Source organism: Chrysochloris asiatica, unplaced genomic scaffold (assembly GCF_000296735.1).
Source record: "Chrysochloris asiatica unplaced genomic scaffold, ChrAsi1.0 scaffold00434, whole genome shotgun sequence".
Classification (NCBI taxonomy): Eukaryota; Metazoa; Chordata; class Mammalia; order Afrosoricida; family Chrysochloridae; genus Chrysochloris; species Chrysochloris asiatica.
In genome coordinates this window covers 355,146-370,774 of record NW_006408952.1, presented here as the reverse complement: position 1 = coordinate 370,774, position 15,629 = coordinate 355,146, and the positions used below count along the sequence as shown (strand labels likewise).

At 40.9% G+C, this 15,629-nt stretch overlaps 1 protein-coding gene across 1 annotated transcript in view; it reads right to left on the bottom strand.

Annotated features, from left to right (window-relative positions):
- Nucleotides 1–15,629, bottom strand: part of SCD5 (stearoyl-CoA desaturase 5) — a 342,667-nt gene that overhangs the window by 67,619 nt on the left and 259,419 nt on the right. The window contains exon 3 of the mRNA XM_006876944.1: nucleotides 10,953–11,158. Within this exon, the coding sequence (XP_006877006.1) occupies nucleotides 10,953–11,158 (206 nt within the window). The remainder of the gene's footprint in view (nucleotides 1–10,952; nucleotides 11,159–15,629) is intronic.

Below are 15,629 nucleotides of genomic sequence, written 5' to 3'. Positions count from 1 at the left end.
CCCATCCCTGTCTACCCTGTGTACTGAGGAGGTGGGAATGATCCTTACTGTAAAGATTTGTTCCCTCTTTTGAGCTACTACATCCATAAGTATACGTCAAGTTCATCAAATTGTAGTGGATTACTCTTTTTTTCCTCTTTTTTCTTCTTCTAGTCGAGTTCTGGTCCTCCAGCCATTGAAGTCAAGTCAAATGAGTGGGTACTATCTGCAAGTATTGAAATGTTCTTTTTGATAATGAATGCCATGGCATTCCTCTTTGATTTATCATTCCCAGCATAAATTCTCAAGATGTTTGTTCAACTCAAAATGGTCAAAGCCCAGTCCAAGCCGGCTCACTTGTGCCTTGGATATTGTTCTTCAAGTGGTCTATTACATTTTCAACAGCTTCCAATTATCCTAGATTCAATCAGTCTACATTTTCATTACCAAAATGTAGCTGTTTTTTCTAATTTGAGTTGCATCACATCAGCAAATGAAGGTCCCAAGAGCTTTACTTCATCCACATCATTAAAGTTGACTCTATTTAGAGAAGGCATCTCTTCTCCAGTCATATTTTGAGTGCCTTCCCTTCAGTGGAAGAATGGATAAACAAACTTTGGTACATACACACAATGGAATATTATGCTATTTGAAGAATAACAAGGAAATTGCAAGCCACCTCATAACATGTATGAACCTTGAGGACATTATGCTGAGTGAAACTAGTTAGACACAACAGGATAAATATTGCATAAGACCATTATTGTAAGTGCTTAAGAAAAGAAACCCATACTAAAAGGAGGGAGACAGTAGAGGACAAGATAGGGGATAGACACATCACAGCTTGGATGTTGGGGAAAGCAATACACACACAACAAGGAGTAGGGGGATGGAAGAACAAAGTAGACAGAGGAACACTTAGGCAGGTTTGCATGGGCTAAATAGGACAGAGGTAAAAAGTGACATATGCTCAACCTTGGAACAACAGGGCTCTGTGATACAGGAATCGAGGCATAGTTTGAATGGGTAAAAGACGGGAAATAATTTTAAGATGCTTGATTGTCTTATGAATATTGATTTCCCTTACCTACTATTGTAAAATAGACACTTGAGTGGCATAGAAAGGAATATCAGGAAACATGATTACAGAAAGCTTGTTAGTCCATCTTTAGCCTATAACTGACTGGCATACCAAAAAGGGGTTCTAGCACTTGGCCAGTAAAATGGTTTTCTTGTGGAGGCTTTGTAGTATATAGGACCTTAGGTGGAATCCTGAGCCCCATCCAGAACCTTCTGAGGTGGGACATTCCCACTTGAAAGGACTAGCAGAACAGCCAGGAGCAGCTAGAGGAACAAAATATACTTCTCGAAAGAAAGACCAGTAGGAAAAATAAAAAACAAAAATGCCAGTCTGTTTAGCTACACAACAACAAGCAAGTTGTTTTCCAGGGAGCCATAAAGGCAAGCAAGCAAATCCCTTTAAGACAAATCCTCCTCTAAGATTGAGACTCAAAAGGAACACATGAGCAGGCATGTAAGCTTGTTGGCAACCATGTTGGTCAGCTGGTGAGTGGAAGAGAGGGAAAGGCAGCAATGAAGATATGGGCTGAGTTTGACTATGTTCCATAGACCCCCATCGACCTGGAGCTAAGAGAGAGAAGAGGACTGGCTGATTGGTCAGAAATGTGGTGAGACCTGGGGGCACCTGAGCCCATGGACAATGACTTAGATATGGAGGGCTAGAGCTGAGAATGAAGCATTCAGCTGACATGAAGTGAGGGGAGACACACAAGATCACCCAAACTTGCAGATAGTACCCATTTGACCTAACTTTGATGGCTTGATGATCAGAACTCAACTAGAGGAAGATTAAAAAAAAAATTGATAAAGGCAATGAGGGCAAATTGCTACAATTTGATGAATTTGACCTATACTTACGTATGTAGTAGCTCAAAATACCAACTGAGAGGGAAGGAGTCTTCACATCAATCCTATCTCCTCTTTACACAGAGTTTATAGGGATGGGAAACTTAGACATTGGCTACCTACAATGGAGGGCAGGGAGATATAAAGGCATGAAGTGACTCGCTTACAAGTTTTCAAAAGGGAATTTAGTTTCAGACTGTGTGGGGGAAGGTAGAATCCCCACTGAATAGGTTTCATTTTGTCTAGACAGGTCTGGTGAAAGGAGAAGGGGAGAAGAGTCTTATCGAGCTTGCAGCTTCGATACAAAGACTTCCATTCTTGTAAGTGTTCTGTCTCCTCCACATGACCTGACTGGCAGGACTGGTAAACTTGGCTTTATGAACATGAAATACCCAAACAACTGCACTATCTCTGTGTATTTTGGAAGCTTCTTTCATTTAGCTCAGCAACTCTAAACCTTAGTTTGGATCCTGGATCTCTGTGCTCTCAAGACTGAATAATTATTGGAGGACACCAGTGCTCACCCACACATTAAAGAATTGCTGTAGTCCCATTCAAACAGTAATGTATCATCAAAAGAACATTGAGCAAGTGAGCTGAGTCATGGATACTTCTGGCTCCCACTTTCTGTATACATTCTGTTTATGAATTTCTTCACGGGAAAAATGAAAGATATGGGCTAAATGATTTGTAATGTGCTGTCTAGCTCTAAGATCAATAGCTCTATAAGGAGCCCTGGTAGCACTGTGGGTTACTCATTGGGCTGCTGACCACAATGTTCAAACCAACCAGCCACTCTGCATGAGAGACATGAGGCTGTCTGCTCCAATAAAGATTTACAGTCTTGGAAATCCTATGTATGGTAGCTATGAGTTGGCCACCGTTCATCTGTCAGTTTGTCATATTGTGATGGCTTTTGTGTTGCAGTGATGCTAGAAGTTATGCCACCAGGATTTTAAATACCAGCAGGTACACCCACAATAGACATGGTTCAGTTGAGCTTCTAGACAAAGACAGACTAGGAAGAAGGTGAGGCATACTACTTCTGAATGTTAAGCAACCGAAAACATTATGAATAACAGTAGAACAATGTTAAATAGTACCAGAATATTGAATATTGAAATGTGATGAAGAGCTCCAGAATACCATTAGATATAATGCTGGAAGATGAGCCCTTCATTGGAAGGCACTCAAAATATGACTGAAGAAAAGCTGCCTCCTCAAAGTAGAGTTGACATGAATGGAGTAAAGTCTTCGGGGCACAGACAAAATGAAAAACAGCTGTAAATATCCATTAATAATCAGAACATGAAATATATGAAGTATGTACCTAGGAAAACTGGAAGTTGTCAAAAATGAAACGGACTCCTGATGTGGTGCTGTAGGGTCAGCACTGGACTTTGAACCAGAAGGTCAGGAGTTCAAATGCACCAGCTGCTCTTTGGAACCCTATACTGGATCGCTATGTGTTGGAATTGACTCGATGGCACTTAACAACAACAAATAAATTGAAATGGACTGGAATTTGCCACTGAATCTGACAATCACATGGTTTACTATGCCGGGAATGACAAATACATTTTAAGATCTATCTTGAAATAATGCTCTCATGTGATTGGATAATATCCATACACCTAAAAAGGAAGACTGGAGTCCTGGTGTGGCACTGCAGGATAATGTGCTGGATCACAAGGTCAGTTTGAGCTGAAAGGTTCAAACCTATTCGCTGCTCCTTGGAAATTCTATGCAGGGTCGCTATGAGTTGGAACTGACTTGACACCACTTAGCAATAACAACAAGAAGGAAGACCAGTTAATACAACTATTATTCAAATTTACATACCAATCACTAAAGCCAGTGATGATGAAATTGAAAAATTCTACCAACATCTTCAGTCTGAAATTGTTCAAACATGCAATCAAAATATATTGATAAATACTAGTGATTGTTATGCAAAGGTTGGAATTTAAAAAAAAAAAAAAAGGATCAGTGGTTGGAAAATATGGCCTTGATGATAGAAATGATGCTGGAGATTGCATGATAGAATTTCGCAAGACTAATGACTTATTGCAAATACTGTTTTTAAACAATATAAAAGACAACTATACACATGGACCTCACCAGATGGCATACACAGATATCAAATTGACTACATCTGTGGGGAGAGATGGGTGGAAAATCTCCATCAGCCAAAGCAAGGCAGAATGTGGAACAGATCGTCAATCGCTCATGCAAATTCAGGTTGAAGCTAAAGAAAAGTTTTTCAAGTTTATGAGAGCTAAAATTTGACACTGGATATATACCACCTGAATTTAGAGACCATCTCAATCACTGATTTGATGTGTTAGACACTAATGATCAAAGACCAGAAGAGTTGCTGGATGATATCAACATCATACAGGTAGAAAGCAAAAGTTCATCAAGAAGAACAGAAAGAAGGAAAAAACCAAAATGGATGTCAGAAGAGACTCTGAAAATTGCTCTCCAGCATAGAAATGCTTGTTGGAATGGGGGATATCATTGCTGATGTCTGATGGATCTTGGCTAAAAGCAGAGAATACCAGAAAGATGTTTACACCTGTGCTTTACTGACGACACAACGGCTTTCGACTGTGTGGATCATGACAAGCTATGGACACCATTGTGAAGTGTGCATATTCCTGAACACTTAATTGTGCTGATGAGGAATCTGTACATGGACCAAGAGGCAGTTGTTCGAAAAGAACATGGGAACACTTAATGGTTTAAAATTAAGAAAGGTGTGCGACAGAGTTGTATTCTTTCACTATACTTATTCAAACTGTATGCTGAGCAAATAATCTGAGAAGCTCAGTTCTATGAAGAAAAACATGGCATCAGGATTGGAAGAAGACTTATTAACAACCTGCGATATGCAGATGATATAACCTTGCTTGCTAAAAGTGAAGAGGATTTAAAATACTTACTGATGAAGATCAAAAAACACAGGTTCCTGTCAAAAAATCCTCACCACTGGACCAATAAACAACATTCTTATCAATAGAGAAAAGATTGAAGTTATCAAGGACTTCATTCTTCTTGGATCAACCATCAACACGTATGGAAGCAGAGTCAAGAAATCAAATGACGTATTGTTAGGCAAATCTGTTGCCCAAGACTTTTTTAAAGTATTGAAGAGCAAAGATGTCAGCTTAAGGACTAGGTGTGCCTGACTCAAGCCATGGTATTTTCAATAACCTCATATGCATGTGAAAGTTGGACAATGAATAAGGAAGACCGTAGAAGAATTGATGCATTTGAGTAATGGTGTTGGAGGAGAATATTGAAAGTACCATGGGCTGCCAAAAGAACCAACAGATCTGTGTTGGAAGAAGTGCAGGCAGAGTATTCCTAGGATATTCTGGCCAGGATAGCCAAACTTCGTTTCTCATACTTCGAACGTATTGTCAGGAGGGATTAGTCACTAGAGAAGGATATCATGTTTGGTAAGGTTGAGGGTCAGAGTAAAAGAGGAAGAACCCCCAGGGAGATGGACTGGCAAGGTGGCAGCATCAATGGGCTCAAGCATGGCAACAATTGTCAGTTTGGCCCAGGACCGGGCAGTTCTTCATTGTGTTGTGCATAGGGTCTCTATGAGTTGGTACCAACTCGATGGCACCTAACAACAACAACAATAGAAATGCTAAAGCAAATGGAAGAAAGAAGGAAGTAAAAGAGCTGAACAGAAAATTTCAAAAGGCAGTTCAAGAAGACTTGTAATACTGAAGGATTCTATGGGAAAAATAATGAATGATACAGAAAGAATCAAAAGAAAATAGAAGGAATACACAGAGTCACAGTACCAAAGAGAAGTGGTTGATGTTCAACCATTTCAAGAGATAACATATGATCAAACCAATGGTACTGAAAGAAGAAGTCCAAAGTACACTGAAGGCATTAACAAAGAACAAGGCTCTGGGAATTGTTGTTGTTGTTAAGTGCTGTCGAGTGGGTTCCAACTCATAGCGACCCTGTATAGGGTTTCCAAGGAGCAGCTGGTGGATTTGAATTGCCAACCATGTGGTTCCCAGTCCAGTGCTGATCCTATAGCATCACACCAGGAGTACAAATTGAAATCTTTCAACAAACTAATGCAGCACTGGAGACAGTCATTCATCTATACCAACCAATGGAAGAGGTCCATGTCTGTGCCCATTCCAAAGAGAGGTGACCCAATCGAATGCAGAAATCATCGGACATTATCATTAATATCATATTGTAGGAAATGTCTTTGATACTGACAAAAGCTCAAGAAATCCAATCTGTACACATTTTAGCGAGAGTGAGGTTTTTATTATTCGATTCTGCAAAATTGGGCACCAAATCCAGTAGTAGACACAGGCAACAAACCAAATGGTCAGCCTGCAAACAGTTTTATTCCCTCTCCTGTCTTGAAAAGGCCCCTCCTCCAGTTCCCTTTTGACTGGGTACTATGGAATTTACAATATACCCTGAAGGTCTCATTTCCCCCAACCCAGTTACACAATCTAGCCTGAATGGCACCCATGGTCTTAATGACTGCTTCTTATTTAAAGTTCCTAGTCCTGGAACAGATTTCTTTCCCCCCTCCCCCAATTCACCCTGCTTACATATGTTTGGTCTAGCAATCTTGTGCACCCTTCACTCCTGAAGATGGATTATCTTGAGAATTTCTCACAATACATAAATAAAATTTTGCCAAAGATAATTCAAAAACAGGTGCAACAGCACATTGATAAAGAACTTCCAGAGGTTCAAGCAGGATTCAGATAAGAACGTGGAATGAGGTATGTGAAATGGATCTTGGCTAGAAGCAGAGAATGCCAGAAAGATGCTCACCTGGTGTTTTATTGACTATGCAAAGGCTTTCAATTGTGTGGATCATGATAAGCTATGCACAACATATTCCAGAACATTTAATTGTGCTCATGAGGAACATGTACATAGACTAAGAGGCAGTCATATGAACAGAACAAGGGGACAATGAATGGTTTATAATCAGGAAAGGTGTGTGCCAGGGTTTTATTCTTATACCATAATTATTCAATCTGTATCCTGAGAAAATAATCTGATAAACTGGATTATATGAAGAAGAACATAGCATTAGGATTAAAGGAAGACTCATTAACAACCTGCAATGTGCAGATAATACAACCTTGATTGCTGAAAGTGAAGAGGACTTAAAATACTTACTAATGAAAATCAAAGACCACAGCGTCTGATATGGGTTGCACCTCAGTGTAAGGGAAAAAAAAAAAATCTCACCACTGGATCAATAATTAACATCATGATAAATGGAGAAAGGATTAAAACTTGTCAAAAACTTCATTTTGCTTGGATCCACTATCAACATTCATGGAAGCATCAGTCAAGAAATGAAATGACATATTGCATTAGACAAATCTGAGCAAATATGTCAGTGTGAGGACGAAAATGCACAAACTATGGTATTTTTCATGGCTTCATAAGCATATGAAATTTGGACAATAAATAAGGAAGACTGGAGGATTGATGCATCTGAGTTGTCATGTTGGAGAAGAATAATGAAAGTACCAAAGACTGCCAGAAGAACCAACAAATCTGTACTGAGAAAAGTACAGCCAGAATGCTCCTTAGAAGCCAGCATGGGGAGACTTTGTCTATCATAGTTCAGACATAGTATCAGGAGGAACCAGTCCCTGGAGAATGATATTGTGCTTGGTAAAGTGGAGGGTCAACAAAAAAAGAGGAAGACCTGCAATGAGATTGCTACAGTGGTAGCAGCAATAGGTTCAAGCTTAACAACAATTGTTAGGATGGCACAGGACTGGACAGTGTTTCATTCTGTTGTGTATAAGGTCATTATGGGTAGGAACTGATTCAATAGCACCGAGCAACAAGAAAATTAGTGGAAATCAACTTAATAGCAGTGAGTTTGGGTTTGATATTGTTCTGCGAAATGGCAAACATATTAAATAGTCTCTTCCCGTCTTCATCTTGCTTTCGGATCTTAGCTTAAATGCAAAGTCTTTCCAAAAAGCCTTTCCTCAAATTTGTCAACAATCATTGATTGTGGTTGTACATGATTAATGTAGCTGATATCACTAAATTGTAAGGGTGGAAATGTTGAATGGGCAAATGTGTTTTGTGTATGTAGAACATTTTAAAAGGCTGTTTCTCACTCTACCCGGCCATGTGATCAGAGGATCCTCCTCTGTGTTTCCATGGTCCTCTATCAAAGCGTATGTCTCACCAGAGTGTAATTAGAAATCATGTTATGTGTTTCATAGTAATGTGCATGCTCTGGGAGGATAGGGGCCAATCTCTAAGGCTCTACCCACAGCACCAAATTCTAGCAGGAGGTCAGGAATATGCAGGAAAAGATGAAATGAATGAATCATTTCTGATAGCCTCAGCTCTCTTTGGTCACTGAATTGGGAATGAAAGATATTCTTGGATAACTATTCAGGGAACTCACTGAAATAGTCTCTGTGTTCCACTGCCTGCATTTAGAAATAGTGTTTGGACACATATACCCAAAATACACACCAAATGAATAAGATTACTCTATATTTTGGAGGATAAAGACAAAAATAAGTAAATAAACCTATTTTTATGGTCTGAGAAACACAAACTGTTATTCTATCCTCAGTTCTCATTAATAAGAAGCCCTTTTGCCTTCTCATCTGATCTCTTCAAGTTAATTGATTGGTCTGATTACCTTAAAGCATTACTAATTGTATGGCAGCATCATTTATATTCCAAAATTGGAAATAGCATGCATATCTAGCCACAGCATGATGGTTTAAACAAAGGACAACACAATCAACTGATGAATTATTATGTAGCCCTTGACAATGGTGCCTAGAATATAATCTGAAGTTAAAAAGTGAGATAAAATTACATGTGCAGTAAAAATGAAATCATGTAAAAGATCAAATATATATATATATAATACAAGGAACAACCATATAATAATGGTGGTATTTATGGCTTAGGGATGTGGATAATTATTCTCTCTTTCTTCTTTGCTGAATATTTCATATTTTTCTTAATGAACTTTAATATTTTATTCTCACAGTAAAAATATCAAAATCAATAAATCATTTAATTGTTCATTTAAAACATCTTGCTCTTTTGTGCTGTAAGACTTTTGGCTGTGGATACGGGCTATCAGAAAGAGCTGCACTGAGAAGCACAGAGAAGACCATAAGGAGCCAACAAAGCAGTAAATGGGAACACATAGAATCCTCTATACTAGCAACTTAAACATAATACACATAGTAATCACTGACATCCACTAAGTCCTTACTATGTACCTGACATTTTTTGTGGTGGTGGTGGTGTGCCATGGAGTCAGTTCCAACTCATAGTGACCCTGTCTAGAGTATCTGAGGCTGTAAATCTTTACGGGAACAGAAAGCTTCATCTTTCTCCCACGGAACAGCTGGTAGTTTCTAATTCCTGACCTTCAGGTTAGCAGCCGTATTCATAACCACTATGCTAGCTACACTTGAAAATTACATCTTCATTAAAACTGTAGGAGACAGATATTGCTCTTACCTCCCCTTTTATAGATGAAACTGTGATTTAGAGTAGTTCACGAATTTGCTAGGAGGAGCCACAGGGTTGTCTACCAGGTCAGTGCTCTCCAAGGGCAGTCATGTTGTTACCATGCTCTACGGCTCCCTCCAGTGTAAAGGAGAGACTGAGGAGACATAGAGCATATCTCTAGGCAGTGCTTCCTTTTATGCCAATGCACAGCCTCCATGTCTATTTTCAGTCTGAGTAGGAAACTCTTCAGACAAACCCTCAACGGAATTAGTCAGTGGAGATGGTCTCCAGTAACCAAATGTTTACCATATTGTCTCAAATCTCTAACCAGTATGTGATCCAAGTTGTCTCTCTTTGCATCTAAATCCATTGCAAGATCCCTGGGTGGTATGAACACTTTTCTCTCACTGCTGACCTGAAGGTTTGTGGTTCAAATCTACCCAGCAATTCTGCAGGAAAACAAGGCCTGGCAATTTGCTTCCATTAAGATTAGAGCCAAGAGAACCTTATAGAGTAGTTCTATTCTGTAACACACGGGGTCACCGAGAACCAATGTGACGGCAAATAACAACAGCAACTATCAGCCCTGTGACTAATTTTGCAGACCCAGACCCACATGCCAGCTTCCTAGTTCAAAGGTGAACAATGGTCGCTCTACTCAGCAGCAAAGTTATAGACAATCTTTCTTCATATGCTTGTTGAAAGTTGATTTACTGTGCCAACGCAAATTGACTGAGTGCACTCAGCCGACACCATGGGCACATACAGCACTTTAAGGCTCTCTTATTTCATGATCTCATTGTCTCTGTGTGGAAAACAACTGGTGTAACATTTCTAGCAGTGCTGGAGGGACAGGCTTCACTATAGAAGAATTACAGGATGAAAGAACTGAGCATCTAGAGAGAGTCCAGTTCCTGTGGGAGTCAAGTATATCACAAAAATAAAGCTGGTCTTCCCATTCCCATGCCCAGGAACAGTGATGAGGGAGGTTGGGAGGCTGGGGAGAAAGGACAGAACCAGGGAACTGAACTGAATCCTTCAGTTCAACTTCTTGAGAATGTGCATATTCACCCCAGATATACTGAATCGGAATCTACAGTTTTACAAGATCCCCAGATGATTCTTATAGAGCCCCTCTCCCTGACCCGGGATTTTGTTAAACCGTGTAGATTTGGATTCTGTCTATCTGAGGTGTATATGCAAATTCTCAGTAGGGGCTGGCACTGGCAAACACCTGTTGGAAACCCTGGGCAAAGCTCATTCCATGAAATCAGTCATGCAGATTAGTCTGAAAGAAATGGCACTGGATTTAAAGGAAATGCATTGCAAATTAAAACAAAAAACAAATGTAGGAAGAGGGTAAACTTAATGAAGAAAATGAAATGAATAAACAGAGATAAACCCTAAAAAGACCATTAAAGCAAACTGTGAGAACTAGTTGGGGACATTGTACTCCATTGTGCTGTTTCTGTGTCCTGTCTCCTGAGGACAATGCTCTATGGTATCCGTTCACTTACTTTCTCTGGAACTGGACCACAGGATCAGCCAGTAGGTCAGTGACGTCGAGTTTTCTCCCCTTCTCTATGACATCTCGATGCTTGCGAACAAACAGCCACCCGATATGGGAGAAGAAGAAGCCCCGGCGGGCATTGTGGGGGTCAGCATCTGTCTCTGAGTACTTGTGGTGGACTCGGTGGTCCCTAGACCACTCGAAGATGTCATTCTGCAGAGAGAAGGGAAGCCAGTGTGAATATACAGAACACTCTGGTACCTGTTTGGGAAACTTCTCAGAATCTCTCCAGCCCCCATCCACCAATCCTCTCTGCTCATTTCCCCAGCTGTGCTTTCCTCTCATCCTTGATCTTAAAATTAATCCCTTAGGTTGGTCTGGGATGGTTTCCTTGGAACAAAAACAAATTCTCACTATCATGGACCCTACCTTGTGTTGGGTTATGCCCATCATGCAGAAGGTCCAGGCTTGTTGGGTGACCTATAAGCTCTGGCAGGGGTGCTATTGAAGTCTCCTGGAGAATAAATTATGCCAAAGAAAGAGAAAGCCATGGTTGGCATGAAGTCTTGGTTGTCAAAGGAGAGGGCCATCTCTTCCCTCCCTCTCCTACTTTGATGGCCTTTATGTCCAACTCTTAATAGAGTAGGAAGCCAGAAACTAAGACCTCAAACAGCTACCTTATCAAATCTTTGCAATACACCAAAGCACAAATATTGCTTTCAGACTGCTCTAGCAGGCTGTAACAAAAAGGGAGGGGGGGCAACTTTGACTCTTTAATGAACTCAGTATACTTGACAATATCCACCAAGTGGAAAAGCCACAGTGCCTGATGGGACAGGACTCACTGGCATTCACTGGCATCCCAAAAGAGGTGCAGATGCCCAAGGGAGGAGAAGCGTCAGTGTACAGAGGGGTTACCAAATGCACAGAGCTAAAGTAGATTCAGGACCACATGTGAGACAAACACTGGGACTCCCTGACTCACGATGGGGAAGGTGGTCCTGGGTAAGCTATCAAGGCAAGAATTGGTGACATTTACACTGCTATAATGAATGAAACCTCACCTATAACCAACAAGTTTCCTGGGTGGCACAGTTTACAAGATTCCTAACCTAAAGGTTGGTGGTTTGAACCTACTCAGTTGCACTGTAGGATAGGTACTGGACTCTTAACCACAAGGTTAACAGTTCAAATCCATCAGCTGCTTCTCAGAAACCTTATACAGCATTGCTATGAGTTGGAACTCAACAGCATTCAACAACAACAGCAGCAGAGGCACCACAGGGGAAACAAGGCTTAGCAATCTGCTTCTGAAACTCCTACAAAGTGCAGTTCTACCCGGTAACACACTGGGCTTCTATGAGAAAGAATCAATTCAAGGGTTCGGTTGTTTTTTGCTGTTATTGTGTTTGTTTTTGTCTATAGCCATGGGCCAGTGAGATCTATGGACTTATAATTTACACTAGGTTTTCTTTATGTGATGTTTCCAAAACTTTGAGAAGGCGCATTTGGTTAGGAATTAGTGTGTTGGATAGGAAAATTAATCTGAAAATAAAGATTAATTTAATCTATAAGCTTTTCAAAAATAAACAGTAATGGTAGGAGTGTTTTCCACCATAATATTCAGTATTTAGTGATGTATTCATTTGGAATTTGCCATTTCAGATTTCATTAACTTCATTCTGAAGAGAGGAAACTGTTGTATTCTCAAAGGTACAAGGATTCTTCTAACACAAAGGAAGTTCATTGAGTTTTCTGGTTCATCCAACACCACTAGAAAACTACTCAACCGTGTTCATCCCTCAGCACCACTGAGCATTTTCAAAATTTGTGTGACCCTACATTGACATACAATTTCAAGAGGTTCAAGCTAAATTCAGAAGGGAATGTGGAATGAGGGATATCAGTGTTGATGTCAGATGAATCTGTGTGACCCCTACATTGACATAGAACTTGTGTGACCCTGCTCTGACATAGAACTTCAAGAGGTTCAAGCTGGATTCAGAAGAGAACGTGGAATGAGGGATATCAGTGCTGACATCAGATGAATCTTGCTGAAAAAAAGAGAATACCAGAAAGATGTTTACCTGTGCTTTATTGACTATGCAAAGATTTTCCATTGTGTGGATCATGGCAAGCTATAGACAACATTGAGGACACTGAATATTCCAGAACACTTAATTTTGCTCACAAGGAACCTGTACGTAGACCAAGAGGCAGAAGTTCAAACAGAACAAGGGAGCACTGAATGGTTTAAAATTAAGAAATGTGTGTGCCAGGGTTGTATTCTTTCACCATACTTATTCAATCTGTATGCTGAGCAAATAATCTGAAAAGCTGGGTTATATGAAGAAGGATGTGGCATCAGGATTGGAGGAAGACTCATTAACAACCTGCGCTATGCTTGCCAAACGCAAAGAAGACTTAAAATACTTACTGATGAAAATCAAAGACCACAGTCTTCAGTATGGGTTGCACCTCAATGTAAAGAAAGCAAAAATCCTCACTAATAAATAAGATTATGATAAATGGAGAAAAGATTGAAGTTCTCGGAGACTTCATTTTGCTCAGATCAACCATCAACTGTCATGTAAGCAGTAGTCAAGGAATCAAAAGACGTATTGCATTAGGCAAATCTGCTGCACAAGATCTTTAAAGTGTTTAAGAGCAAAGATGTCAGTTTGAGGACTAAGGTGTGCTGGCCCAAGGCATGATTTATTTTCAATAATATCATATGCAGTGAATAAAGAAGACCATAGAAGAATTGATGCATTTAAATTATGGTGTTGGAGGAGAATATTAAAAAGTACCATAGTCTGCTTAAAGAATAAACCAATCTGTGTTAGAAGTATAGCCAAAATGCTCCTTGGAAGCCAGGAAGGCCAGACTTTTTGTTCGCATACTTCTGACATATTACCAGGAGAGACCTACCACTAGAGGAGGATATCATGGTTGGTAAAGTGGAATGTTGGAGAAAAAGAGGAAGACCTCTAACAAGATGGATTGACACAGTGGTAGCTGCGACGGGCTCAAATGAAGCAACGATTGTGAGGCTGGTGCAGGACCAGGCAGTGCTTCGTTCTATTGTACATAGGGTCATTATGAGTCGATACCGACTCAATTGCACCTAACAAGAACAACAACAAAGTAAAGGGAGGACTCTCGGTGTGCTGCTGTAGGATCAGCATTGGACTTTGAACCACAATGTCAGCAGTTCAAACCCACCAGCTGCTCCTTGGATACCCTATACTGGGTAAATATGAGTTGGAACCAACTTTATGGCACTTAACAACAACAAAGTACAGGCAACAAAGTAAAGGCAGGTGTCCTTATAGAGGGTTATGAATTGGACTGCTAACCTCAAGGTTTGGATTTACCAGTTGTTCACCTGGAGAAAGATGAGGTTTTCTGCTTCCATAAAGATTTACAGCCTTGGGAATCCTATAATACAGGGTCTCTGTGAGTCAGAACCAACTCTACAGCACAATCACCACTACCATCAAGATAAGGTGGTTGGACTTGGGTGGTGTAAATGACTAATGCACTTAGCTGCTAACCAAAAAGCTGGAGGTTTGAATCCACACAGAAGAAAGGCCTGTGATCTACTTCTAAAACATCAGCCACTGAAAATCCTATGGAAGGCACAGGTCTACTCTGACACACACAGGGTTGCCATGGTCAGAGTGAACTTGATGGCGGTGCTGGTAAGTAATGGGCAAGAAAGAGAGAAGGTGAAAGGGCTTTAAGACTATGCTTGGCTTTGGATAGGACAAGAAGAAATGTGCCTGGAAAACATTTTAGGGTAAAAGTTACAGCCTAGAGGTGAGACGGCGCTTCCCTGACCGGGCAGCACAGGTACGCAGGCTTGGGAGAAAGTAGGGGGCAATATCACAAATTGGGGCCCCCGCCTGGTAGACAGACAGCTTTTGGGCAAACATAAAACTTTATGAACTTGTTTTTTTGAAGGATCAAACTATTGAGGAGTTACGATCATTTTGAACTTCCACCCGCCTGCTCTGGGCTCCTACCCGGGGATGGCCCCGCCCACTACAGAACTTAGCAGGGCTTGAGCAGACCCATTCAAAGGGCGGACGCTCTTAGAGAATTAGCAGGGCCACAGGAACCAACATAGTCCATCCCAGGGGGGTGCTCATTGCCATATTAGGCATTACCGGCATGTATATAGGACAAATTGGGGGGCTCAAGGCACAGGGAGACAAAGAGAGGCATTTTAGACATCATCAAAAACAGACCCCATCTGCCTACAAGCACCAAACCCATCCCTCACATCTTCGGCCTAGGCCGGCTCTCTGCCCAGCCTCCTAGCCTTAGGCCTGCCCATCAAGGCATCAAGGTATCAAGGTTTGGGCCAGCCGAAGCTGAGTAGCAGCGTAACACCAGTAACAAAGCACCCCTGGTGTGGTTTAATCTGACAGACTGCAAAGCCTTTTGAATTGCAGGAACTGTGGTTCTAGCTCAACAGCTGCTATTGGAAACACTATACTGGGTCGCTGTGGGTCATAATCCACTCTCCACAGCATTTCAACAAGTAGCAAAACTCAGAAGGGCTTGAAACAGAGTAAGGACATTACAGACTTACTGAAGAAGCAGGGAGGGCAGGGCTTGCTGGCGGCTAGGGTGAAGGCATAGTGAAGGTCACCATCAAAAATAACTCAGAATTCCA